Consider the following 27,907-nt stretch of genomic DNA (forward strand, 5'->3'; position numbering starts at 1 on the left):
GAGAGAATGGGGAGATGGGAGAGAATGGGGAGATGGGAGAGAATGGGAGAGAAAGAGAAAAGTTGTGCATTATGAAGAGAGACAGAAACGGAGACATGAAGGTGCTGAGGAACAGCCTGATGTGAGGAGCCTGAGGCCATGGTGAAGTCCTGGCAGGTGTTGCCATCCAGGACAATGTTGAGTACCTGGCCCTACCACAGCAGGGGTCTGTGTTGATGTTCATTGCCCATATCACTACCAAAGGCCATGCCAACATCTCTGATCTGTGATGCCCCCTGGAGCCATGCTGATGTCCTGCGGCTGTGCAGCACTGGTCTAGACCCTCACCAGCTGTGGAACTTAGGAGTGGGCACTAGTGGTGTGGGCACAGAAAATATGCCCCTACCCCTTGCTGCTTGTGACACGTGGGAGAGCTGGCCCTACCCTTCGATGGGGCAGTGCTGGAGAGCTGGCCCTGGTGGTGTGGGCACTGTTCTGAGTCCATGAGTGTGGAGGTCTTGCCATATCCAGAAGTCACTGGTTTGCTCTATCTTTTCTGGCCTCCAGCTCTAACAATCATTCTGTGTTCTCCACTCCTGTAATGGTCTCTGAGCCTTTGTGGAGAGACATGATGGAGATGTCCTATTTGTGGCCAAGCACTCCACTGACACTCTACACTTTGACCAGTTTGTTTCTGTGCTAACCACCATGTTCTGCACAAGAAACATCTCTAATGAGGTCTGAGGGCTGCACTAATCTACGGGCATTCAGAGTCGTAGGAGTCATTAGAAGGCAGTTTGATGGTGTGCCCACTTAGGAACATAAGACAACTGCTGTTTCCACACACTTGACTTCTGCTTTCCACTCAGGAAGAACTAGGCACATACGTGTGTCTTCTCTTGCTAAGAAATGTGAAAGGAACATGTGTCTAACAACATGGTTCTTGAAGCCCTAGTGGACCACTCGCCATAGATGTCTCAAATGGCCTAATTCTATGACTTGTTTCTACCACGATCTTAGCCAAAAGGCAGAAAAGCAATTGACTTGTTCCTATCATGGAACTATTTCACTCACTGTACTTAGTAGAAGTTAATTCAATTTCCTGCTTGTGACACACTCTTTCCTGCATTCTAGAGCAAGCCAATATAACAGGAGTCTTGCTTTCATGAAGTTTGAGTTCACTGTAAGCTGAGGTAGTGCTGCTCAGGTCTGCCTGCATAGTAGAACCTCTGGAAAATTATTTTTAAGATACATGGGTACGGGCTCCATTCCTGAAACATCAGATTTAATTGTGCTGGGAATTTGATATCAGTGCCATATTGGGGTGACTTGGAGTGCTACAAGGAGAGTTCTGAGCTCTACAGATACTCCTTCTCATCACTTATTAATATTGGATTCATGTCTTCTGTTTTAGCCAGCTTTCTGTGACTAGACCAAATACCTGAGATAAATCAACTTAAAAAGGTTCACAGTCTATGTTTGGCTGGCCCCATGGCTTTACGGGGTAATGGCTGCCAGTGGTGGAACAAGCTGCTTACCTCAAGCAGCTCAGAAGCAAAGAGGAAGAGGAAGGGGCTGGATTTCACCATCCCCTCTAAGGGTACATGCATCATAATCTAAGGTCCTCCACTAGGCCCCACTTCATAAAGTTGAGTACTAGACTGTTAACCCACAGGCCTTTTAGGGTGGGGGTGTTCAAGATCTACACTAGACGCCTCTAGTACTGGGCTGAGGGAAAGTTTATGACCAGCTTTCGTTGCCTCAAGAATTCCACCGCAGTGTAACGGTTTACTTTTATCTACTCCATTTCCCACAGAAGGAGCTTCTCTTTTGAAAGACAGTCCTTGCCAATTGAGGTCAAGCAATCTGGGATTCAAAGATTCCCAGTCTTTGCCCTCAACCTCCCTGAGCTGCTAATCGGCTGTCTGGCTTTCCCCTTCCCACCACTGCAGTCTCCATTGCCTGCTCAGGAGCCTTATTTTTCTCTATGGTTCAGGTTAGCAAAGAGCCATGACTGGGATAGAAGGCATCTCCCTTCCTCAGCCCCCGTCTTCCGTGATAACACACGGCTTCCCTTCCCTTCTGCCCTCACTTCACCATTCTGCACCTCCAGAATGATCTTCTCCCATCTCTAACTCCGTTCTATAAGCGTCTGCCAGTTAATTCTGCCACAGCAAAGGGACCAGGTTTCTGGAGACAGAAATTAAACTTCACAAACTCTTGCCATCTTTATCCAGATGAGGCAGACAGGGAGGTCTTCGAAATGCCCTCACCAGCAAGCGTTAAGGAGAGGCACAACTGTTGGCTTCTTTGTTCAATATACTATGAGGAGTTGACGTTCATTCCCAGACTGTCTGGGCAAGTAGAGACTCAGCCTAATCAAAGGGCTTGTGCTTACACATGCCCTACAAATAATAATAATAACATAATAATACTAACACTAGTGCTACATTTGGACCTTGAAATGAGCAGTGACATTTCCCCTGATGAGGTTAAGCAGCCTAGCTCAGGAGCCTGCACATTTGCATAATAAAGATCAGAAGTCACTGCCTTCTATGTCTCTCTCAGCACCAGTAGCCTGGTGTCCTTGATTCAGGGACATCACAACCTACTGTATGCAGTCCTGTGCAGTGATTCTAATCTTTGCCTTGCATGTGAAATGTCAAGCTTTTTTTTCTTTTGGTGTGGGAGAACAACAAATTATGTTTCTAAATGAGAAGGTGCTGGCTGTAACCGATAGTGCAATCTGAATGCACAGAGGCAGTGTCTGTGACCCATGGCGCTAAGCTAGTTCCACTCTATTTCTCCAGCCTATCAGTTGATGGGAAAACATCACTCTAGATATAAGAATTAATCATTACTCAGTAAGGATATCCCCATTGGTTCCCTGCCTCTCAACCAACCTTGCCTCGTCTGTCTATAAATCAAATAAATGCATTCCTTAATATCCCATAGAATATATTTCTGGGCAGCCTCTTTCCTCTATAAAGTAACAAAACACTTTGGGAGGAGGAAAAAAGAAACCCTGTTATCAGCAGAGAGAGGAAGACATTCCCAAGGTACCATGTGAAGAAAGTTCAAACAGAGGACGATTGTGGGGATGGCTGAGTCTCTGAGACAGGGCTTGTGGTAATGTCCCTTAGCTGGGTAGAGGGATGGCAGTGGTCATCTCCTTGCCATGTGGCCCCACTGACACACATCCTTTGTTCTCACCCCCACCCTGCCCCCACATCCGTTTGGGTCCAACAGCAGTGGCTGTAGGCAAGTCACACCAGCACACACTTCTACTCCATTCCAGACTCTCTCCAGAGTCTCAGGAATATTTGCAGCATCCAAGAGACTCGCTAAAACAAATGAGCCACCAAGTGTGTGGGTCTGGGGATCAGGGAAGATGGAGGAAGAGAACTCCGCTCCCAGGCTCTGTGGCCTTGTTCCCATCTATAAAGAGGTACTCATTCTTCTTGTGCTTGCTGGAGCCTTACTCTTCGGGGCCTCGAGGCAAAGAGAAGGAAAGATCAGGGAAGGAGAAGAAGTAGAAGTTAGCAGCTTTTATCATCTTACTGGGTTGTTTTTAAAAAGTAAAGTATCAGAACTGGGGATGTGATCCAGCGCACACAAAACCCTAGGTTTGATCCCTAGCATGGCACAAACTAGGCACGGTGGCACCTGCCTGTAACCTCAGTACTCTACAGGTAGAGGCAGGGGGATGAGGATTAGGTTCAAAGCCATCCTTAGCCACAGAACAAGTTTGAGTTTGAGAACTGGAGAAGAAGATTTTGAAAAATCTACCAAGAAAAATAATCCCTTCTTTATAAATGTATTACTGGCCTATATACAACTCCCTCTGTAGCCCAGGTTGCTCTCTCACACAGACTTGCCTACCTCTGACCTCTAATTCCCAAGTGCAAGGATTACAGACACACACCACCATGCCTGGCCTGATTATAAAGTTTTGAATCTTAAAATTCTCTGTCCAAACCTTTCCACCATTTCCATGAGGGTGAGGATGATTAGAAAATGCAGCTTCATTTTAGATCCTACAATTATATTACACATGGGGGCAGGGGAGGGGGAGGGAATGAGAGAGAATAACAGTCCCCTTACTATCCAGTGCATATCTGGCAAAACACAGGACGTTTTTAGTTGTTTCAAAGTGGAAAGAAGAAGCTACTGGCAACTGTGAGGCTGAGACCAGGTTTCTAGACCAGGCAAGTTGCTGAACATCCTACAACATCGGGACATCCCCCTCCCCCATTTCAATTAGCTTCCAGTCCTCAACTGTTAATAGCATAAAGGTTGAAAAACCCCATGGCAGACTATAGACTGAAAAGAAAACAAACAAAAACCACATTTCCAGGTGAGTTTGTGTTCCTGGGAGATGCCCTTCAGCTTTCTTCCTGCCCCAGCTCAGACTGGAGGTGAGGTCTAAGTTCACAAACCGACAAGTACTCCCTAGAGCCTTGGTCTGAGACACAAGCTTATCTCCTGCCCTGGAGACAGCTGCCCACAGATCTTTAACTCATGTTGGTGAAGGAAAACTTCCAGTCCTGTTGCCAAGCATCCCAGAGCTGCCCAAGGTACATGATATTCAAAGTCCGTGCATACCAAGAGTTCTTTCTAACAGTACAGATGGTGAGCATATCCACTCATTAAACTGTGTATTAGGGAATGCAGTAGGAGCTGTGTACTGGGATGGAACAGTGAACCAAAAAGGCCTCACCTCCGGGAAGCTCTGGCCTGTGGTGTGCTACGAACACACTTGGGTAGAAATCAGGGCTGGGACTGTCCTACAGTGGGACAGAGGCTGAGGAGTTGAGAAATCGCCGTGGGGCTGGGGAGATGGCTCAGCTGTTAAAGGCTAGGCTCACAGCCAAATACACAAGAGAAGGAGCTGTGGACAAAGGGAGTCACTAACAAGGCAGCGTAACAACAAGGTTCTGAGGGTTTGGGGTTTGGAAAATAAAATTCCAGACAAGGATTCAAAAGTAAGAGAGAGGAACGGAGGTATGAGGCCCTCAGGGTATCACGGCTGCTCTGGGAATGTGTGTAAATCAACAACAGACAAGAACCTGTTTAACCCCATAAGATGTTCACATACTATCCTGAGAGAGATGGAAATCCACTATCGATGTCAAAGACAGTGACATTCATGACATTTAATGTGAGTTTTCCTGGAATCTGCATCACTGTTCATAGAAGGGAGGGGGTGTTGTTGTTGTTGTTGTTTTAATGTTTAACATTCTCTTTTGCATTTAGAAAACCAGACAACCAGAGTCTGAGGAGATGCAAACACAAGGGCCAGAGTTCAGTCCCCAGCACCTATACACAAAGCTAAGTGTCGTGGCGCACATGTTTAATCCTACCACTGGGGAGGCACGGGTAGGAGGAGCCCTGGTGCCGAGTGGCCACCAGACTAGCCTAGTCAGCAAGCTCCAGGCCACTGAGAGACATTCTCAAAAAAAAGTGATGACACTGGAAGTTGTTCTCTGGCCTCCACATACATGTGTTTGCACACACACTATACATATGCACACCCACATACCACACAAACACATTTGCATATACATGTACACATCCCATACACACATGCACACACAACACATATGCATACATACACACATCATGTACACACACACAAGCACATACACATGCATACAAGCACGGAATAACCAAAGTACTCAAACACTAAACTCTGTGTATCATGAAGATAGCCCTGACACAGGGAGGGGCTATTGCAGACACTGCAGCCCCGGTCACCAGGCAGAGCAGGATCATCTTAAGAAGAGCAGAGTTCTAGGGTTTCATGCTCTCCACTTGGATAAAAGATTCCCAGGATGCACCACTTGCAGGACAGGGAAAAGCTGGGATGTAACATCAAAACATTGTACATTCCAGAAAATATGGTTAATACCAAGCAGTCCAGGCAGCCATAAATCGCCAGCCCACCCCAGACAACTTTGAAATAACTGTGGCACTTGTTTAAGTAGTTATAGCTTGATGACCTGTTTGTTCAATTAATTAATTTTTAAAATAGAAACAAACTTTAAAACAGCAAATAATGGAGCCAGCCTCAACAGAAGCACAGATCACGAAAGCTACAGAGTACATGCAACAATTTACCAAAACTGTCTCCACAAAGCACAAGTAATTAGAAATGTCGGAAATAGCTTCTGATTGATTAAAAAAAAAAAAGTCAGGCCCACTCTCCCCCCTGAGCTGTGGACATTAAATCAGCACAATAGATATAAAAGCATTTGCTTAAAATAGTTTTCAGCAACTGGCATTCCAATATTCTTCCTTAAATGTGAGTTTAGCCCCAAACCTTCTTTCTTCCAAGAAAATGTTGGCTGAACAATTCTGTAGCTGTTCTTACAAGGGGAAAAAAAGGCTATTTTAAGATGTTGCATTTTGAGTCTTTTAATGGCTTTGTGCTTTGGTAACGGCCTTCAGACTAAGTTCGCGCTTCCTACTCCCTCCCCTCAAGGGTTTCTCTGAGCCAAAATTAGAGGACCTTCAAAATCACAGGACCAAAGGGCTCCCTGATGTTCTACAGGCTATGGATGCCAGCTGCCCTTCTCAAAAGAGAGCCTCGTTGAAATGCATCAGCAAGAACGTCTGCTCCGTGGCAAGAGTTGCAGCCACTGACTACCACGAAGATTAGAGCGGCAGGATGGCCTCAAGTGGCAAGTGGTGAGTGTGGGTCTGTGGAAAACACCGCTTTACATGAACGAATCTTGTTAATGTGCATGTTCCTCTGTGTATGAGCACGCACACACAACACACACGTATGTATAACAGGGACCTGTGGCGGCCGGAGGAAATTCTCAGGTGTCATCCTCAGGAATGTCACTGAGAGACCTTGTCTCTCAAATGGCTTGGAGCATATCAACTGGACCTGGTGTGTTGGCCAGAAACCCCCAGTGGTCCACCTCCCTGGTACAGGGATTACAAGAGAGCACAGCACACATATCAGCTGCGTCTTCATGGGTCCTGGGGATCACACTCAGGTTCCTCTGCTCGTGGAGATGAGCACTTTCCCAGCAAGATCTCTCATTAATCCCATAATAATGATGGAGCAGTTAAGGAGCAGTAGTGGAAAAGAAATGACGTATTGCACATGTGACCAAAGAATGGAGTACCTGTAGAGACAGTGTCTGCTGTAGGCTGCCACTGAGAACCAAGGCATACCGGGTTAGTGAGCCGTTTACAGGTAAATAGCTAAGTGCTGCACACATTCTGCTAATACTGGAAGGATACTTTAGTGACCTAGTGTTCTGGGCGGACTGCCTAAGCTTATCTGTGAACGACTCTTCCTGTTGCTGGGACTGAACACCTAGCAAACAGAACTCATGGGCAGTAAGATTTATTTTGGTTCACAATGTGGAGGAATTTCAGGCCACATAGCAGGGAGGGCAGAGCAGAAGCCATGGCAGTAGAAATGTGGCAGCTGCTGGAAAACTCAAGTCCTTCATCAGTGTAAAGGCTGGGAAGTCCCACATCCGGTGCATCCGATGGAAAGGCTTGCTTGTTCCACTCTGGGCTTGTGGGCTTGTACTGCACAGGTACATCTCCCAGGCTGTGTTCCAGCAAGCTCCCTAAAACTGCTTGCTCTGGATGTGCCCCACAGTGATTGACCCAGGATCCTGTGCTTGCAGACAGACAGACTGCCCTCACCTACACCTGCCTCACCAAGTCACCCCTCCGACTAGTTCTGGAACTCCAGCTTTGAAAAGAAAACTCCGTTTTGGGTGGTTTACAAGAGACTCAGGGAGAAGTGCGGATCTTTCTTTCTTGCAAGAGCTAAACCACAACCCGACTTTTTTCAAAGGGTTAGCGAAGACAAGGCTCAGACACTATGGAGGACAGAATGCCTCTTTCCGCAGGATCCTTAAGGCAACAGAGGAAGCGTTACGGCCACAGGAGTCTAGCTAATGAGCAGGTTATACAATATTCATTGTGTCAAGTTTAACTCTTCAAACAGAACGTCTAATTGCAAGAAGGAAAAAAAGAAGCAAAATTACAGACATTAAGACAACAAAGCTGGAGAAGAATTCCCTCTGTTGATAAATCTGCCCTTTTGCTGCTTCCTGAGCTCTCTACACACTGACAGCAGGCACAGTGGGGCCTCGGCCTCATCAGGAATTCTCATTAGCTCGTTTTTTGACTAAGACACTCTGTGGAGCCACCAAGGGTCCCAGTCCAAGGGTCCCTTCAGAGAACAAGGTTCTTGTCCCCTACAGAGGGATTCTTGTCTTCCTGACATAAACTGCCTTCCCATTGTCACTCCTGGCAAGAGCGCCTGCAGCAGGTTCACTGAAGGACCCTTTCTGTCCACTGTGGCCATACTGAGGATACAGATAGCAAAGTCCAGAAGCCAGGGCCATACCCAGGGTGGCTGACAGGCAAATCAGGATTCCCGGCTGTGGAGCCCTGAGCTGCATCACCAAAGGGGCACTGATTCCTCTAGCTTCACTTCAGGCCTTAGGTCGGTCTTGTTAAGGTATCCCATACTACCTCCTTCACACTCTACTCCCTGTGCTGTGTCTCAAATAAAGAGCAACCAGAGGCCCTTGAGGGGTCTGACTGGCTCCTAGATGTGCCCGAGGTACAGAAGCCAGGGCTTGGAGTGGCTGATTCAGCACTATTCTCAGTGAGACCAGACCTGCTGAGGCTTGGGAATATGAGCAGTGTACGGAGCAGGGCCCATCACAGAACTATTAGAGGCTGTCATCTTGTCCCGTGAAAGAAAAATGATGTCAAAGGAGTGGATCTTCACCCAGTTTGCAACTAGGTTTGCAGCTCACTTGTATTCCACGGAGAATTCCAAGCAACAGTTGAAAAGCTTGCCTCCTGCTTCCTTTAGAAGAACCAGATAAGACAGAAGACCTAAATAGATAAGTACATGTCTGTCACTGACAGGGATGGGTAGCTAACGGAAACCCCACTAGAACATAAGGCTTCTACCATGAACAAGTTTGGGGTCATTTAAGGAGCTCCCAAATCCAGACAAAGGATTATTTCATTCCTGGTGAGAACATTGAAGATGCATGTTAATGGTAGACCACAGCAGTGGGGAACATTTATTCTTACTGTAGATTCCAATAACTTTAAGTGAGAATACTATACCATGTTTTATTTGGTGTATCTTCTGTGATGTCAAGGGGAAAGCAAATCTTCGGGATGTGTTTTATATTGCCCATTGATTTGATGAGACTGGTACAACAGTGTTTTGAGGCTAGTTTTATAAAGATGGACTAAAGAGGAAAGAGAAATTATTAAGCAAAGCTAAATGGGAAAACAAATCACTAAAACCATCAATCTCCTACAATTTCCAATAACTCTAGAGACACTGCATAGACTGGAAAGGCTGGTATTGATTAGGACAAGGACACTGTGCATCATACACTACTTTCTCTCTGGCTTTGGCTGCTTATCCACTAACTCCTTCCCAGCTGGACACTTCCCACTCTGGGGCTAAAATACCAAGTCTCACCTCCCCCCATCCACACTCTTAACTGCTAACCCTTATTTGAGGACAGGCAGGTTTCCAAAGAACCAAAACTCAGACTGTTCTGAGTCCCAGAGGCAGGGAAGGGAATTAAAAAGTTGTAACAGACGCCGGGCGGTGGTGGCGCACGCCTTTAATCCCAGCACTTGGGAGGCAGAGGCAGGCGGATTTCTGAGTTCGAGGCCAGCCTGGTCTACAGAGTGAGTTCCAGGACAGCCAGGGCTATACAGAGAAACCCTGTCTCGAAAAACCAAAAAAAAAAAAAAAGTTGTAACAGGTCATAAAGAATCTGAAACAAAAAGCTATCTTTTCTATTGCTTCTGTGTGTCTTGATGAAACCAGATTTCTCTGGAATCCTGAGTTTGGACACACATGCCAAAAAGGAGAATTGGGGGAAAGGTGTGAGAAAACAAAGAACTCATGAGTACTACCATTTGTTTAGTACTTAATACAAAGCTATACATTGGCACTTTACATTAAAAGCATATTTCAGATACTAAAAGTATAGTATACCTATTACACACATCTCAGGGTTCAGCTTCTCTGGGTTATTATCATACCTAGCTCTTCTAGCCAGCAGTTCTGTTTCTATGAAGATACATCACACACCTGACGATAAATTTGGCCATCATCTTCTTTTTTCTGTTAGACTCTCAAACAGCTAAGTGGTTAGCCCAACTCAGTGGACTACCCCATGAGCTATTACCCATGGTGGGTGCTCGGGATGGAAACAACACTGTCTAGGGCACCTTTTCTGAGAGTCACGAGTATCTCCAACTTATAGACATCCAGGGATGGTTGTAGGCTTGGGTCGATCTCTCCACTGAGTTGCTGGCCATTGCTGTGTGTGAAGGTGACTAAGAAAGGCTCTGTATCCTACAATAACTTTGTCACTCTAATATTGAAACAAGCAGTGTCTAGGATGTTCACATCTGTTGTAGAAATTACTTTAATCCCTGCCCAGGGTTTCTACCCCACCTTTGGTTATTGAATTCCCAGATAAAAATACACACAACCTTTATATTTACAATAAGCCCTAAATAGCACAACAGCTGGGCAGCTGCCTCTCTCCATGCTGTTAGAATGTACTTTCCTATCGATAACCCTGTATTATTATTTACTATTTACTGTGTTCCATCTGGGCTGCTCTTAACTCCAATAGGCCAGCCCTCAGAGCTGTGTTTTTATGATTTACTCAACCCATGGCAGCTTCTCCTTCCTCCTCCTGCCTTCTTCTTCTTCCTTCGTGATTCTCCTCTAATTTCAAGCCTGTAAAACCTAAAGCTTACTTATGTCTCTGCTGCCCAGGAATGAGCTGTTGGCATCTTTATTTACCAATCAGAAATACCCTGGAGCAGGGTCACAGGGACTGCGTGAAGACTCCAGGTCTTGGGAGCCCACACTTAGTATTATAATAGACAGTAAAAGACAAAACCTCAACCCTCATCTATATCTCATGTAAGGAAAAAAGCAAAGACTTCTTATAAGTTCTGTATTAAAGATAAACAGGCACTGAGAATCAGAGACCTGAAGACACCTCGAAAAGACAGAGAGGGTATTTCATCCTGTATTGGTTGATACACTCAACTATGATAACAGTAAGAGGCTAATATGCTTTCAGGATGATCACAAATGAGAGTCTCTAAGAAGTGTCAACATTCAAACAATTAGCACAGTAAATTAAGTCCCTGACAAGACTCCAAAGTACCTATTTCTTCAATCTTTTTAAAGAGGAATCTCTTGCCTTTTTAAACTTGTGCATTTTTAATAACCGCTGTGCAGGGAATATTAAGGACCACTGTGCCATTGCTTACCATGATCCTCACTGTCAGATTTGGCAATCTGACTGAGCAGTAAGGTGATAAAGAACAGACGCATCAACGCATGGACAGAAAAGCTGAGGTCAGGTGGGCTGTGCCCCCTCTGATGGCACCAACCTCGGAACTTGTATTCTGCACAGCACAGGTGAGAACTTCTGTAGGCACCAGGGAGAAGGATGCTGTGATGCTGGGTTTGCACACATTGCTCAGTACTCCATGAGCATCCGTACTTGCACAACACTATCAAGAGTCACATTCCAACAGAGGAAGGGGTTTCATCCCTCAGAGCCTCAGCTGGGGAAGGCTTTGCCATTCCCATGGATCTGAGGCACTATGGGTCCTCAACATGGCTGTCCCTATAAAACCCAACCAACTCCATTTTTGATTCCAGGAAGAAAACCACAAATTCCACTTGAGCAAGTGTCCTATGGCAACTCCCTCTTAGCAACAGCCAGTCAGGCTACAGCAGCAGGGTCAAGGTACATGAAGATAACCTAAGACATCCTGCAGAGAATGTACAACCTATCCATCCTGCTTGTCAGGTGGTTTTGCCCCCATGTTTCGTTCCTGCAGATTACACCAGAAATGCAGTTTTAAAAATATTAATTTGCTGACCTGTATAGAACTTCCAAGTTTGCTGTAACCACAATACACAATAGATACCCCGCACCTCTAAACTCGAGGCTCTCACTTCTGACCCACTGCGATGGTGAGAGTCCTTGCTTTCAAGCTTGTAATAAACACACCCTTGTGTGTTTGCCTTGGAGTTGGTTCCTCAGTGGTCTTGGGGTCCCTATGACTTGGGCGTAACATGCCCATGTCTAACAGTATACATTCCCATGGATCTGAGGCACTATGGGTCCTTGACATGGCTGGCTGTGTCCATGTCTAACAATACATATTGACTTATGACTTCCTCAGATCCTCACAATTCCCTATATATGTAGTGGGAAATACTAAAAAACAGCCCCATCCCAGTCTATTTCTAGCTACTCTCTGGCCCTGGTGGTCTCGCTGCCTCCATGGCTAGCCCATGCAGAGACCACCCATCTTGAGGTTCTCTGACCCGAAGTTCTGAATTCTCTCCATCTGGGTGCTAAGTTCCCATGGCTGGTCACTGCCAAGCCAGGCTCACACTTCCAAATTCCCATAGCCTTTCAGGGTGCACTTCTTGCAAACCCATGCTTTGCCGCCGCTGTATCTTTCTTTCTGGAACCCAGTTGAGTTGCCGCATGAATGAAAACACCACACAATCTTAGTTCAGAATCAACAGGTAACTCAATTGCTGGGTGCAACAACTAACATTCTAATTTATAAGGCATTCTTAGTTAAATTCTCCGGTAGTGGATCCAAACAAATCCACCACCTGAAACAAGTTCTCTGGTACCTACATTTTCACCTCCATCCTCCCATCCTCTAGCCCACTCTCCTCTTCTGCCATCCTTCTATCTGACCCAGAAGGCCTGCCTACTTGCCCAGTGATTACTTTCTTCATTCACTACAAGGGTCTCATGAAGTCCTGAGTATGATTCACTCCTCATCCCAGGCAGCCCCTCTTGGGGAAGCTGAACTAGCATCAAAATGCGAACAGCACCAGGGCTATCCACAACATATATATTTTTTCATCTCTGCCAAAACCTGCTTCTAAAATTAGAAGTAGAACCCTGAAAATCAGAATTTTTAAAAAGCCCTAGAACTTTCTGCTGTGATATTAACACTAAGTTTTCCCCGTGAGAACAATGACTTCAGCATCTCCCTTGAGTAGAGACAAAATCATTGTCCTTCTACCATCTGATTTCCCACTGGCATCTAGTTAACGTTGTTGGGCAAATGGAAAGTTACTGGGCACCCTCTCAAATGTGAGGACCCACAGCACAGGAGTAGCGAGTGGGTGAGCAAGGACACACTGCAGAGAGATTACTGTCTGGACTCAAGTTCCACTCAGCCATTCCTGACTCTGAGCAAGTGTCCTTACCAAATAGCTTCTTTTCTTCGATTTATTTAATTAATTTATTTATTTTTGGTTTTCCAAGACAGGGTTTCTCTGTGTAGCCATGGCTGTCCTGGAACTCACTCTGTAGACCAGGCTGGCCTTGAACTCAGAAATCTTGGCTGCTTCTGCCTCCCAAGTGCTGGGATTAAAGGCGTGTGCCACCACTGCCCGGCTTCTTCACTTTATTTTTTTTTTTTTTTTTTTTTTTTGGTTTTTCGAGACAGGGTTTCTCTGTGTAGCCCTGGCTGTCCTGGAACTCACTCTGTAGACCAGGCTGGCCTCGAACTCAGAAATCCACCTGCCTCTGCCTCCCAAGTGCTGGGATTAAAGGCGTGCGCCACCACCGCCCGGCCTTCTTCGCTTTATTTTTAAAAGACATCTTTTACTTAAGTACATGTATGTGTGTAAGAGTGCTTCATACATGACTGTGTAATACATACATGAGTTCAGGTGCCTGCTGAGGCCCGAGGCATTGAGTCCCGTGGAAACAAGTTACAAGTGGTTGTGGGTGCTGACAAACTCTAGTCCTCTGCAAGAGCATCCATATTCAACTGCTCAGCCATCTCCCCAGCCCTGATCATTGATAAGTTTTCTCCACTGAAGAAATAAGCCAGTTCAGCTGAGTTAAAAGTAAAAAAGGCAGGTTTACTTGGAAATGGGCTCCCAGGTGAGTTCCTCAGCCTCAAGGGATGAGACCAGATAAAATCGCAGGCAGAGGCTAGCATGGAAGCTTTTTATAGACTGTAGGTGAAGGAAAATAATGTGTGTGCACCATACTGGGCATGTGCAGAGAGGTGGAAGAGCTGGGGTGAGGTGTGGAGGAGGTGGGGCTTGGATTGCTGGTGACTTCAGGTGAGGGGGGTTGGGACAGTGTCAGGAATGTGGAACTGGGCTTTCTGAGTGGGCCGGGTTGGAGAGAGGAAAAATGGAATTTACGGGACCAAGTGTGGAAGTAGGCAAGCTGGGAACAGTAACAGTAGATTCTGAGGAGCAGAGTCAGATGAGGGATGTTGAAGCAGGAGGGAAGCATGGCCCTTGGCACGGAGGCAGCAGGCTCTGCTGGTCAAGGGCAATGGCTGACAGGCAGCGCTCACACAGGCGGTGTTGGTAGACATTTCTTGGGTCATTGCATGACACTCTTTTCTCTCAGTGTTTCCTTCTCTCAGAGACTTGAGAAAAGCAGCAGCCTAGCCCAGACACATAGTAAATGGACAGTCTGGAATTCCTGCCTGACCTCTTGCCTGCTTAGATGCTTCCCACAGGCCCACTGCATGCTAGGATTATTGTGGTGTCTAGAGATGCAGAAATGAGCAGACTTAGAATTGTCTCTAAACACCGTCTAGGAAGAGAAATTCTTGGACGGCCAACTTTAAAAGTTAGAGAAGATTAACAACACTCAGGAACAATTACCCTAGCTGCTGCAGTAGTGCGAACACACCCACCCCTCCACTCTTCTGTTGACACCTAACTCCAGTGCAATGCAGTAAGAGGCGGAGCCAGGAAGGGGTAAGTGGGCCACCAGGAATTTGCACCCTTAAAAGAGAAATCTGAGGAGGTGAGCATATTCTTTCTTCCACGAGAGGAAGTGGGGAAGGGACCATCGGACCCTCAGCAGACAAGGAAGTGATCTGAACTTGATCTTGGACTTCCCACCCTCCAGAAGTCTGTGAAACACAGGTGTATTGTTTATAAATTACAACAAGACACTGTGCTGCAAAAGCCGGAATGGATGGTAGCACTTGTCTGCTGAGAAGCACAGGAAGGTTTTGCCCAGAGCTATTGGAAATGCACCTTGGAAGTCATGTAGGTCCTTCAAGGAACAGACTAGTTAGAGGGTTGTCAGAGAAGGCATGACACATAACGTTGATCACTAAGGAGGAGGGACAGGCCCCCCAAGTGTCCTGGGGGGGTTCTGTTGGCAGGTATGTTTCAGAAACTCATCTACTCTTTCTAAGTTTAAACAAGTTATAAATTTTAACAACTAACATCTTATTAAAGGGGTTGTTTCATTTGCACACCCATTAGCACACGCATGCACACATGAAGTCACAGCCTTACCCTTGGGAATAACTAGAAGAGAGCAATGGGCAGCACCATGTCACCTTGTGGGCCACCCAGGCAGGTATCTGACACTTCAAGGCAACACCCATCTCCCACTATGTCAGGCAGGCGTCCAAGGGGGTGAGAGTCCCACACATAAGTATGGTGTTTCTTTTAAAGTCTCATTCTCAAGATGTCTATAATAAAGCAGACCTAGCTGTGCTGGGAGGTGGAATGTACCATTTGCCTAACTTGTCAGATAAGCTATGCCACTTTAAAGACGGGCCAGGTGTGCGGGGTTTGCTCTAGGCCAGCTTTCTGAGCCTGTAATCTGTGCTCTGCTTTTAGGAGTGTCTTGGTGGGAAAGCTTAGGAGCTGTGCTGATGAGCAGCAGAAGAAAAAGGGTTTCAGGGTAAGAACAGCATAGGAGTGTTGGCCACTCTGTTGACTACATCTGTGGCTGGGTCTGTTAGCCTGAGCAAACCCCAACAAATAGCAACTTAGAGGGCTGTGTGGTAGTACACACCTTTAATCCTAGCACCCTGGAGATAGAGGCAGGAGGACCTCTGTGAGTCCAGGGCCATGCTAGTTTACATAATTAGTTCTAGGCCAGCCATGGCTACACAATAAGACCCTGTCTTAAAAAACAAAACAAACAAACCAAAACCCCTAACAGATTGCTTTGGCTTATAACTCCCAAGGGGACACAGGGAAGGCATGACTGCAAGAGATTAAGGCCAGGCTGGCAGTTAGGAAACAGAATAGGAAGTCAGGCCAGGTTATAAAACCTCAGAGCCAGTCCCCAGTGGCATACTTCCTCAGTAAGGCCACACCTCCTAAAGATTCCACAACCTCAAACAACGCCACCAACTGGGGACCACATGTCCAAACCACTTGAGCCTGTGGAGAACACTGTTCACTCAGACCTCCACTGAGGTGGTTATGAGCGTATTTGCTCAGAGCTGTTTCATAAAGATAAATAATGGGAAGGCTCCGCATCGCGAGAACTTTAGTTAGGAGGCTGGGATTGTTTGTTTTAGGCTTCTTTGTTTCTTTGTAAGATCACTGGCAATGAAACTTAAAATTCTGTACCAGTCAGCAAAACAAAGGTGGATTCCCAGTGGGACATTCTCCTAGTCCTCATTCTCCTCTCCAGCCTAGGCTGCGAAGAGCCTTCTGCATGAAGCCCTGAGTTCAGTCTCCAGCATTGGATAATCTGCCATGCAGCCAAGAGCGTCAGGAGCCCAAGGTCATCTTTAGTTACGTAGTGATGTTGAAGCTGGCCTATCTAAAATATGTACTGCATGGGGTTTTAGAACAGGAGAAAAAGGGGCTGAAGAGGGAAGGAGGAGAAGGAGAATGCAGAGAGAATATTTTATTTAGTGTATGGATGTATCACCTGTCAGTTAAAAAGTCTATGGCCTATGGTTTATGCTGAGGTTTGCTTTGTTGCTATGTATTATAATGCTACATTTTGTGTCTGAAAGTCTAAGCCTATGAGTGAATTCTCACTGTTACAAGCTTTCGTTGTGCAAACCTTGTTCCTTGATTTAAAACTATTGGATAAATAAAAACAGCTACAGTCAATTCCTGGAGAATTTAGAAGTAGGTGGGTTTTGAGTTACCTGGTTGGGAGTGGAAAAGGAGGAGAAGAGAGAAGAGACCAGGAAGAGGAGGAGGAAGTACGAGAGGAGAGGAAGAAGCCACCATGAAAGCAGATGGAACATGAGCATGTAACCAGGAGAAACAACAGGGAGAGGTAGCCAGGCCAGCAGTTGGAAGAGTAGATTAGGGGTTACCCCCAGTAATTGTCAAAGCCAAATAAAATAGTCTGAGTCTCATTTATTTGTAAGCTATTTGAGGTTAAACCTAAATTGGTTCTACTACAGGCTTAGGCAGGAAATAGAAAATGGGACATGCAGGAGGAGAAAGGATTCTGGGATAGAGCCATGCACAGAAAGGAAAGATATAAGAGACAGAGGCATGGTAGCTGCACACAGGTAACCAGACAGTGGCAGAATGTAGGGCAAAATAAATGTCTTAAGTTATGATTCTAGTCAAAAAGAGCCGAGCTACATCGCCGAGGTATTTGTAAATATGCTGTGAGTCTGAGTCATTTCTTGCAGCATGGGGCATCAGGCATAACTTCTACAGGAGAAGCCGGAGAAAAAGGATGAGAAGAAAGGGAGGAAGACGAGGAGGAAGTGGAGGAGGAGGGGAAGCTCGATATTTGCAGTACCCCTAGACTCACAGATCCATGGGAACACTGAAACATTGTGCTACCTGCAAGCACAGAGTTCTCCCAAGAAGGTGTGTGCTGTCTCCCAGGCTGAAACAAAGTTCTAACTGCCCTCACCCTGGGGGCCCAGCTCCACTGAGTACATTGAGTTAATAAAACCTGTTTGCTACAACAAATGTTGAAAGCACAAGTGGTCCCCCCACAACCCCCATCACGTCCCTGGAGGCAGCTGCAGTTGCTCAGGGCAGGTTCATTTTGCTTGTTTCCTGGAGAAAGGAACCTGCATTAGCAAGCTACAAGTGGAAATAGAGCACTTTAAAATGGTACTGGCAGCCAGCATCATGTGAGCAACCAGCAAGCAGTACCTGAGCTAGTTCCTTCAGCAGCATCTGGCCTCTGGCAAGGTATTAGCACTGGTGACCCAGGCACCATGACCTAGGCTGCATGTGGTAGAGGATGACAGAGGGGCCTCCACTGTGTGTCTGTTGAGACACTACAGACAATTCAATTCTGGTCCAGTACACAAAATATGACTTGGTGATTGGTAGACCACAGAAACAAAACCAGGGACCCATAGACTGAGTTTCTAGTAAGGAATACCCTGGATTACCCCAATACCGGAGAGGACATATTAGATGTTGAATGACAGGAGTCTAAGTACACAGAATTGGAGGGATTACTTTATTTCCTTTTGGATGACTTCACTCCTTTAATATAGGAACGTTTGATAGCTACCAGGAGAGTGTGTACAGCTAGCCACGTTACTCCTCCTCAGTAAACACAGGTATCTAGGGAAGATCACCTACACAGGATTACTCTCAAACAAAAAACAAATCCGCACCAAAGAATTCTTCATTTTGTCAAAAGAGCCTCTTCTTAGATTATTTAGATTCAATTGAAAGGTTTTCATCTTCAGTTCTTCAACTTATTACCAGTCCCTTGCTGCACACTGTCAGCTACATTATTAAAGCATTCACAAGCAAGGTGTGCTCGGTTACACTTGTGATTCCAGAGCTCAAAAGAACCAACGCCCAGGACTCACAGAGTGGAAAGAGAAGACCCCTTCCACTTCATGACTCCAACAAGACCCAGTCTCCACACAGGTGCTATGGCATGCGTCCTCACCTTCACACACACACACACACACACACACACACACACCCCACATGCACATCGTAATAAAATCATATCTCATTTTGAGTAACAGCAATACTTATGCAGAACTGTGTACTCTATACAGTACTTATATATAGTCTAAGTAGCAGGTTGCTATCATGAGGAGTTAAGTCACCCTACACATATGCGGCACATTCAGAATGATAAAGCCCCATGAGGTACGTGCTGATGTTATTATGCCCAATTTGTTTTTTTTAAATGTGTGTATACCTGTGTGTATGCATTCATATGTAGACAGATGCACATTTGTGACTATGTGTGCTTGTGTGTACATGTGTGTAGGTGAGTGGATGTCATTCATGAAGCACTGTCCACCTTGCTGTTTACATAGAGCCGCCCATTCAGTGCTGGGATTACATGGGGGCTACCATGCTCGTTTTTAAATGTGGGCCCTGGGAACTAAACTCAGCTCTTCTTTCTAACACAGTAGGTACTTTGTAGGCTGAGCTATCTCCCCAGCCCTCTTTTGAGATAGTGCATAGCTGTTGCACTGGCTATGAAAGACCCCCGAGAGGGGTGATCTTCACTCAAGTCACAGGAGATCACGGCCACCCAGAAACTCACAAGAGACTGATCTTGATGCAACCAGCATGAGGTTTATTTCGGGAATCAGTGTGCTGAGGCTGAGGCACATAACCCATGCAGGGGCAGAGGAGTTTGACCCCCAGCTCAGGGAATGCAGAGTTTTTAAAGGAGAAAACCACAAACCGGGGTTGGGGGGGAGAGGGAGAATACCAGTGGAAAGTACCAGCCCATTATTCAGTCAGTCATGTGGGGAACATCCTGTACATGTTTTTCTCAAGGATTTAATCTTGCTTAATCATCTACCTTGTGGTTAGCCATGTTCCTGGAACCCAGAGCTCGTGAACCAGCTGACCTGCATTCTTAGTTCAGCTTCTTTGTGGTTAGCCAAGTTCCTGGAACCCAGAGCTCTTGAACTGGCTGACCTGTATTCTTGGTTCTGCTCAGTCTGCTAGGGGTCATAAAAACTTTCTATACCTTTCAGCTACCCCAAACACCTGGGCTCAGCGATTCTTCTGCCTTAGCCTCTCAGGAGGTGGAACTCTAGGTGAATTCTACCATACCCACCTCATACTTCCCACTTTTAGAAAGCATGGCCCTGAGACTGCGGCAGGGAAGTGTCTGTCTGTCTGTCTGTCTGTGTGTGTGTCTGTCTCCTTCACTCTGGTTTCCATTCTCTCTTTTACAGTTTTTCAGGGCTCAGGTTCAATTCGTCAGCACCAGAAGGAAGGGAGTGTTGGACTGTAAGATCCAAAACCAGGGGACACGCTCCCACAGAAACACACATGGACAGGACTTGCTGCAATTACATGAGGTTTGGTTTAATGAAACTAGTTCACTAGCACTCTCTTGCATGCAGGCAAAAGAGCCCCGAACAAGAGCTGGGTACAGTACTTATTCCACAAGGGCAAACCACAGTCTGACTTTTCTGTGTCTGGTCCCTAGGTGACTCAGATTATGACAAAGAGTGTCTTACATTTGCCCAGGTTTATTATGTTAAGTGCTTAGCTTCCTGATTCCTGGAATGTATCTACGCTCTGGGCCCTCCTTACCCGAAGGTAAGTTCCCTCCCCTGTGGTCTGAGGAATGTTAATCAGACTCTCCCTTCCTCCTCTGAATGTTAATCCAGCAAGTGTCTTCTGACTAAGGAATGTGCCCCTCCTAGGATGTGTCCTGGGACAGTGGAGTTCTTTTAATCTCAGTTCAAACTGGGACCTGAAAATCCTACATTTAGACACAAAAGTCTTACAGGAGGACCATATTACAGGACTGTGGTCATGCACAGGGAGGCTGCAAACACAGTCCTGTTCTAGCTCCATTCTGCCTGGGCTCTCCAGTACAGAAGCCACAGGGACCCAGCACCTGTTCTAAAGTAGCTGTTAGACTTCAGCGTGCAGCTTGGAACAGACAACACCAGACCAAACGGTTCCATAGGGGAGGGGGTTTATTCGGGGCAGAGGGCAAAGGTAGGGAGAGAAACTGGAGAAGATGGTGGAGAAAGAGGAGAGAGAGAGGAGAGAAGAGGAGGCTGGCCATGACCACGTGGAGAGAAGGGGAAGGGAAGGGAGGAAGGGTGAGGAGAAGCTAGAGGCAAGAGAGTAAGAGAGAGAGGAGGAGGAGGAGGCAAGCAGCCCCTTTTATAGTGGGCACGCCTACCTGGCTGTTGCCAGGTAACTGTGGGGAGGAGCATACCTGGGTGTTGCCAGATAACTGTGGAGGTGGAGTTTAGACAGAATACTAACAGTAGCCATGGGGAGAAGAGACATCTGTAAGAGGAGAAAGGGACCCTACACTCTAAATTAAGTGTGCCCAGTTACTGAGGGGCACATTGTGCTCTCTTACAGGAATCTAGTGTCCCCACAGACTGGGCAGGGGATTTCCATATGAACAAGTATTCTCTTCAGGGTGTTGTCAGAGTGAATGGCAGTATCTGCCTCTTCAAAACAAGTCATCAGTTCAGAATGGAGTGAAGACAAAGATGCCTGCTATCTGGTGAACAGCAACTGTGCGTGCTTGCAGCAGAAAGCCTGTAGTGCCATGACTGCATTGGACAGACACTGCAATAGAAATCAACCATCAAGTGTCTTGGCCCACTCAGTCCCACTGCTGTTTTCAAAACTAAAAGTGTAAGCTCACCCCTTCCTTTAGGCGTGAGTAGTCCATTAGTGGGGAAAACCAAACTCCTATTTCATGCCAAAATAAACTCCATTTGGATAAAATGGTGCTTAAAGGGATGGAGAGGTGACTTGGTGGTCAAGGACAATTGCCACTGTTGGGCAGGAGTTCCATTGCCAACACTCATGCCAGGTGGCACACAACAGCCTGCAAGTCTAGCTCCAGGGACCTATTGACCTCTCTGGATTCCATGAGCACCTGCATACACAGTGTGTATCGTCACAGATACAGACACACACACATACTTGCATACACACTTGCACACACAGGGCATATAGTCACACACACACAGGCCTGCATACACATGGTGTATAGTTACAGAGATATACACACAACTGCACACACCTGGTGTATAGTCACAGACACACACATACATACACACACACATACCTGTATAACACATGGTGTATAGTTACAGACAGACATGCACACCCCTGCACACACATGGTATGTAGTCACAGACCCCCCCCCACACACACCTATACACACATAGCATATAGTTATAGACCCACATACACACACCTGCACACACATGGGATATTGTCACACACACCCACACCCACACACCACACACACACACACACACCCCTGCACACACATGGCATATAGCTACAGACAGACAGATACACACACACACCTGTGCAGTGATAGTGTATAGTTACACAGGCACAGACACACACACATAGATTTTTAAAAGATATGTTAAAATTCAATAAAAATATATTAACACTGGGTTTTTTCTTTTAAAAAAATATTGAAATGGGGGCTGGTGAGATGCCTCAGTGGTTAAGAACGTTGGCTGCGCCGGGCGGTGGTGGCGCACGCCTTTAATCCCAGCACTTGGGAGGCAGAGGCAGGCGGATTTCTGAGTTCGAGGCCAGCCTGGTCTACAGAGTGAGTTCCAGGACAGCCAGGACTACACAGAGAAACCCTGTCTCGAAAAAACAAAAACAAAAAACAAACAAACAAAAAAAAAGAACGTTGGCTGCTCTTCCAGAGGTCCTGAGTTCAAATCCCAGCAACCACATGGTGGCTCACAACCATCTGTAATGGGATCTGATGCCCTCTTCTGGTGTGCATGAAGACAGCTACAGTGTACTCATACATAAAATAAATAAATAAATCTTTAAAAAATAATAGTTTAAAAAAATAAAAAAATAAAAAATATTGAAATCAAGAATGTCCTTTTAAGCAAAACTAATTTACCATAACAGAAGGGGGAATAGAGCAGGGTTTCCCTCCCAGAACTATTTGGTTTTCATTTATTTATTTTTTATTACTTTATCGTAATGAACCAACAAATGAAGACATCACACAGCTCTTTAAGAAAGCACTCAAATACGCTCCTACTACCAAATTCTACGCGTCTCAGAGAACTTCTATACGGCGAGATCTGCCATTCTAAAGCCTGGGAGATTAGCTTGGGGTTTTAATTTTTATCAATTACATTTTATAGACTTATCCACCATACACAAAAAAAGAAAGAAAAAAACTATGCCAGAGTTCAACTAAAAAGCAAGGGGAATACAGTTTGTTATATTAAAAACAGCCGAGTGTAGATGAAATCTAAGGACAAAGTGGTGGGCTCTGAAAAGTATTTGGAACCTATAAGGCAGGTGATGGCTACAGAGTAGCTGAGGCTATGTCTGTGATGGCTACAGAGTAGCTGAGGCTATGTCTGTGATGGTTACAGAGTAGCTGAGGCTATGTCTGTGATGGCTACAGAGTAGCTGAGGCTATGTCTGTGATGGATACAGTAGCTAAGGTTATGTCTCAGAGGTAGAGTCTTTTCTGGCATGTGATGTATAGAGACAGAGTGATTATAGTTATTATATTTAATGTACGTATAAATATACAACGTTGACCTCCTTAAAATGATGAAATGACACAAACAAACTATAATAGGCTCAGTCATTGTTAAAGTGTTCATGGCCAACAGGACGGCTTAGCAAATAAGAGGACTTGCTGCTAAACCTGATGACCCATGTTTGCCCCCTAGAACCTAAATGGTGGAAGGAAAAAATTCACTCCTGCAAGTTGTCCTCTGATCTACATACTCAAGGTTGTATGTATGCACACGCTTGCACCAGCATGTGGGCACACACACATTTACATACAAGGTGCTATCTTATCTATTAGCAAATAATAAAACGTGTGTTTTTTTTAAACTAAGATTGATAGAACTATGAAAAAACTACAGGACTTGTTCACAAGTGCTAGATCAGTAAACCTTTAACTCTATGGAAGCAACAATGCCTGCCGTACTAAAATGAAATTCTCTCTGATGCATCCTATAACATCAACAGAAACCCCTGAAAACATAGAACTGAAATAAGCCAGAAGCAAAAACAACATATTATGTGAGTTCATATGTGACAGCTCCCTGGCCTAACCAAATTGAAAGAGGCAATAAAAAGGCCTGAGGAGCTGTTTTGCTTTCTAGTTGGTTGGTTGTTTGGTTAGGTTAGGTTAGTTAGTTAGTTAGTTAGTTAGTTTATGCTGGAAATTGAATTCAAGGCCTCCTGAATGCTAGGCATATTTTATTTTTAACTGTTTGTACTGCATCCATCTACAGTTAAGTCCTGATATGTTGGAACACATAGAGAAATAGATACTATATTTAAATAAGACTTTCCCCGGGCGGTGGTGTCGCATGCCTTTAATCCCAGCACTTGGGAGGCAGAGGCAGGCAGATTTCTGAGTTCGAGAGTTCGAGGCTAGCCTGCTCTACAGAGTGAGTTCCAGGACTGCCAGGGCTACAAGAGAAACCCTGTCTCGGAAAACCAAAAAAAAAAAAAAAAGACTTTCATCTCTTACTGAAGATGAATGACTTATTTTAGTGATAAATGACCAAGCACATATTTTACACACACATGATACATGAAGATTATTCAGGGTAAACACACTAGTTATCTGTGATAAGATATATCTGTATCTTACAGTATTGGCCAATAATCTTTTGTAATAATTCCAGCTGTAGTCTCTAATAATGTAGCCTAATAATGGCTACTGTCGGTACAGACATTAGGCATTGTGTGGTTTCATGATACAAAAACTGCATGCTTCTTTTTAGTCAAATCATTGTTTCTTGGGACCTAACCACACTGTAAGTCAGGGAGTTCCTTCCTGGGGCAAAAACCCTGGGCATTTTCCACCAGGACTCAAGCTCCTGTGAGAGCAACACTCACACCTGGAATCTTGGCTCCGGGCTAGTAGGAAGACCTGCTGGTATGGATGGGGATGTGGTGGGTACCAGGGCTTGGGCTGGGTTTGTGTGTGCCTGGGCCACATGTCTTCACAGGCCTGGATGCTCACACCGTGGGAAAAGGCAGCTGAGCAGGAAGCTAGAGTCAGGGTGCCACAAGTCCAGCTTGCAAGGACAACTAGGATTCTCATCCTGGGGTTTTCTGAGATGTGACAACCATGGGCCTCAGTTCCTGTCCTTCAGATGATGAAGCGAGGTCTTCAGACATGCTGGCCTGAATCCTCGGCTCCCTTTGCCTCTGCAGTAATTTTAGTGCTGTTCCCAAGATCAGGGTCAAAAGTACAAGCCTGGCTATGGGACGTGTTTCATTTCTAAACACTACAAATTTGTCCTTGTTCTTGTTAATGTTTATGTGGTGCACTTGGACTTGTTAATGTGTATGTCTGTGCACATGCATACAGGTACATGGACGGCAACCAAAGGCCAACATGAGGGCCTTTCCTCCCCACCTTTTTTTTTTTTTTCTTTTCTTTTTTCGAGACAGAGTTTCTCTGTGTAGCCCTGGCTGTCCTGGAACTCATTCTGTAGACCAGGCTCCCTTGAACTCAGAAATCTGCCTCCCTCTGCCTCCCAAGTGCTGAGATTAAAGGCGTGTGCCACCACTGCCTGGCACCACCTTTCGTTTTAAGACCTGTGTCTGATTCTTTCCCAAAGCTCCCAGACTGTCTAGAATGGCCAGCAAACCTTAGCTATTGGGCTGTGCTTCCTGGTTCTGTTACAGTTTCCTCTGAGGTTGAAACACTCCATCCTGCAGGAAGCTCCTTAAACAGGAAGGTAAACAACTCAAAATAGTTTAGGAAGTCCCTGAAACTGAGCAGATTCACTGCCAGATTCACTGCCAGAGTAAGCAATAAAAGTTTAGAGTCCCTCTCAGAGGAGGAGGAAGCCAAGTTGAAAAGTTGAAAAGTTGAAAGGAGAAAGTTGAAAGAAGAAAAGTTGAAAGGAGAAAAAGACAGAAAGAAGACTTGAGACCAGACCAGCTGCTTGCTGGGAGAGGTTTAGACCAACCCAGGCACCTGGACAGGTCTCAATAACTCTCTCTCTCTCTCTCTCTCTCTCTCTCTCTCTCTCTCTTTCTCTCTTTCTCTCTCTCCTGTTGAGCTGCCTGTAGCTGTGGAGTGTGCTATGGCTCCCAAGGCTGTGAGCTGTCACCCATGCTGGGGTGGCCTTGGTGATGCAGCTGTCTGTGAGTCTTATCTCCTGTCTGTCCTGGGATCCCTATCTGAGGTGATCAGAGGTGTGTGTTGAGTCTCCACAGTGGACGTTTTGTCACACAACTGTCCTACCACGACTAGCTCTACATTTATAGGGGTTCTAGAATACAAGAGCACAACCTTAGGCGTTTAAAAATACATTTTTTACCTTTTGATAGTCCCATGCTCAGGAAGTATTAAAGTTTGGCTATTATTTGTAATTGAAGGCAATACCCTCTTCTTTAAAAAAATTCTAAAAAACTTTAGTGATGCTAGCTGTCACAGCAGTAGATGAAGAAAGTGGGCTTGTTCTCCCCCTTGGCGACACAGATATAGACCAGATTAAAAGTAGATAAAGGCAGGTTTATTAGGATGCAGCTCTCGGGTGGATTCACCAATCTCAGGTGAAGGTCGGTGAAGTCACACATCCAGGCTAAAGCAAGGGGCTTTACGGGTCTTGGACACAGGGTGATGATACGTGAGCTAACAGTTGGGATTGTGCCCATATAAGGTAAAAAAAAAAGCTGAGTGCTAGGGTGGGCACTCATGGGTGAGTTGCAGGAAATTTAGAGGGGGGGGGGGAAATGTCCTGTTAGCCTGGAGTTTCTCTGTGCAGATGAGGTTGGTGGGAGGAGGGCAGATGGGGTTTCCCAGCTTGTGCAGGGGATAAGCAGGGGCTCCAGCCTAACGTAGCAATCCAGATGACCCGCACAGTGTGTCCTGTACTGTGCTGACACTCTCCTCCAGGGTTAGGGCTATGAAGAATGCAGAATAGAGGAACATGATCTTCCAGACTCTTCTGAAGAGTCTTTCAGACAATGTCTTATCCTGATTGCCTTATTCTCCACAAGGTTCTATCAGTCCAAACCTCTATTCCCCAAGGCTTGTGGCTGTAGCTCCCTAGGAATCACTAGGTACGTAATACCTAGGGAGATGAAGGAGAAGCCTCAGGGGAGGCACCAAAGCATTGGCCGTGTTCTTTTCACAAGAGCAACTGGAGGATGTTGGTAGCCAAGTGGTATTCTTTCAAAAAAGAGACCAAAGAGCTGCCTAAAGAGGAGGGAGATGGTACCCCTGGCCTAGCACCCCTCCCCACGCTAGACCTAGAGGGCATGTCTTACCGTCTGCTTCCATGAACCGTGAAAAACCATACACTCCCCTAGACACACACTGTTTTCGGTCAGGGTGGGGAAGCTCTCCAGCAGAGTTGCATAGATACACCCTAGAAAGTCTGTCTTTTCTTCCCTGTCTTTCCCCTAACAGGAAGTATGGCGGCTGTTACCATTAATCCTTAGTGTCAATAGGAACCGTTCTTCCATGTCTAAATCCAACCCAGATCCCATGACTTTTCTCTAAAAGCACATTCAGACCTTGAGCCTCTAACTGTGGCTGTGCTCAAGGTTGGGAGAAGAACTAGGAAGAGCTAGGACTGGTCTTACATGTGCTGGTGTTGTCACCTGAGTTGGCAGAGGGCAGATGTCTCTATCCTGGTTTGTACACCAAAGGGAGGATGTTTGAAGCCAACACATCCCAACATTCTGTGCTTCCAGAGGAATACGGGGTGAATGAGTTACCCCTGGGACTGTCAGCTGACAGTAAAGCTTAGTGCTAAAACAATTTCACACAGAGTATTCTTTCCACATGTATATACTAAAATGAAATTCACAAACTTTAGTAATCACCTGAGCTGGGTGTAGTGGCTCATGTCTGTAGTCCCAGCATTCAGGAGGCTGTAGTAAGAAAGATGTCTAGTTAGAGGCTAGCCTGAGCTACCTGGCAAAACTATCCCCAAAATAACACAAAACAAGATGAGTGTTTAAAACAGGCTTTTAATCCCAGCACTCAGAAGGCAGAGGCTATCTCTGATTTTGAGGCTAGCCTGTTCTACAGAGTGAGTTCCAGGACAGTCAAGGGTATGTAGAGAGACTGTCTCAAACAATGACAAGCAAAACACACACACACACACACACACACACACACACACACACACACACACA

General features: G+C 45.7%; 1 protein-coding gene across 1 annotated transcript; it reads right to left on the reverse strand.

Moving 5' to 3' along the window:
- Positions 1-8,213: 8,213 nt before the first annotated feature.
- On the reverse strand, positions 8,214-24,848 carry Reeld1 (reeler domain containing 1). The gene is given in 11 exon segments (XM_028753444.1): positions 8,214-8,443; positions 8,446-8,517; positions 9,503-9,555; positions 10,191-10,328; positions 18,015-18,123; positions 18,816-18,821; positions 21,120-21,166; positions 21,168-21,242; positions 21,244-21,334; positions 24,643-24,710; positions 24,712-24,848. Coding segments are annotated over 11 exon segments (1,026 nt in total).
- Between the last annotated feature and the right edge of the window lie 3,059 nt (positions 24,849-27,907).

This window comes from Grammomys surdaster, unplaced genomic scaffold (assembly GCF_004785775.1).
Source record: "Grammomys surdaster isolate TR1022 unplaced genomic scaffold, NIH_TR_1.0 125947, whole genome shotgun sequence".
Classification (NCBI taxonomy): domain Eukaryota; kingdom Metazoa; phylum Chordata; class Mammalia; order Rodentia; family Muridae; genus Grammomys; species Grammomys surdaster.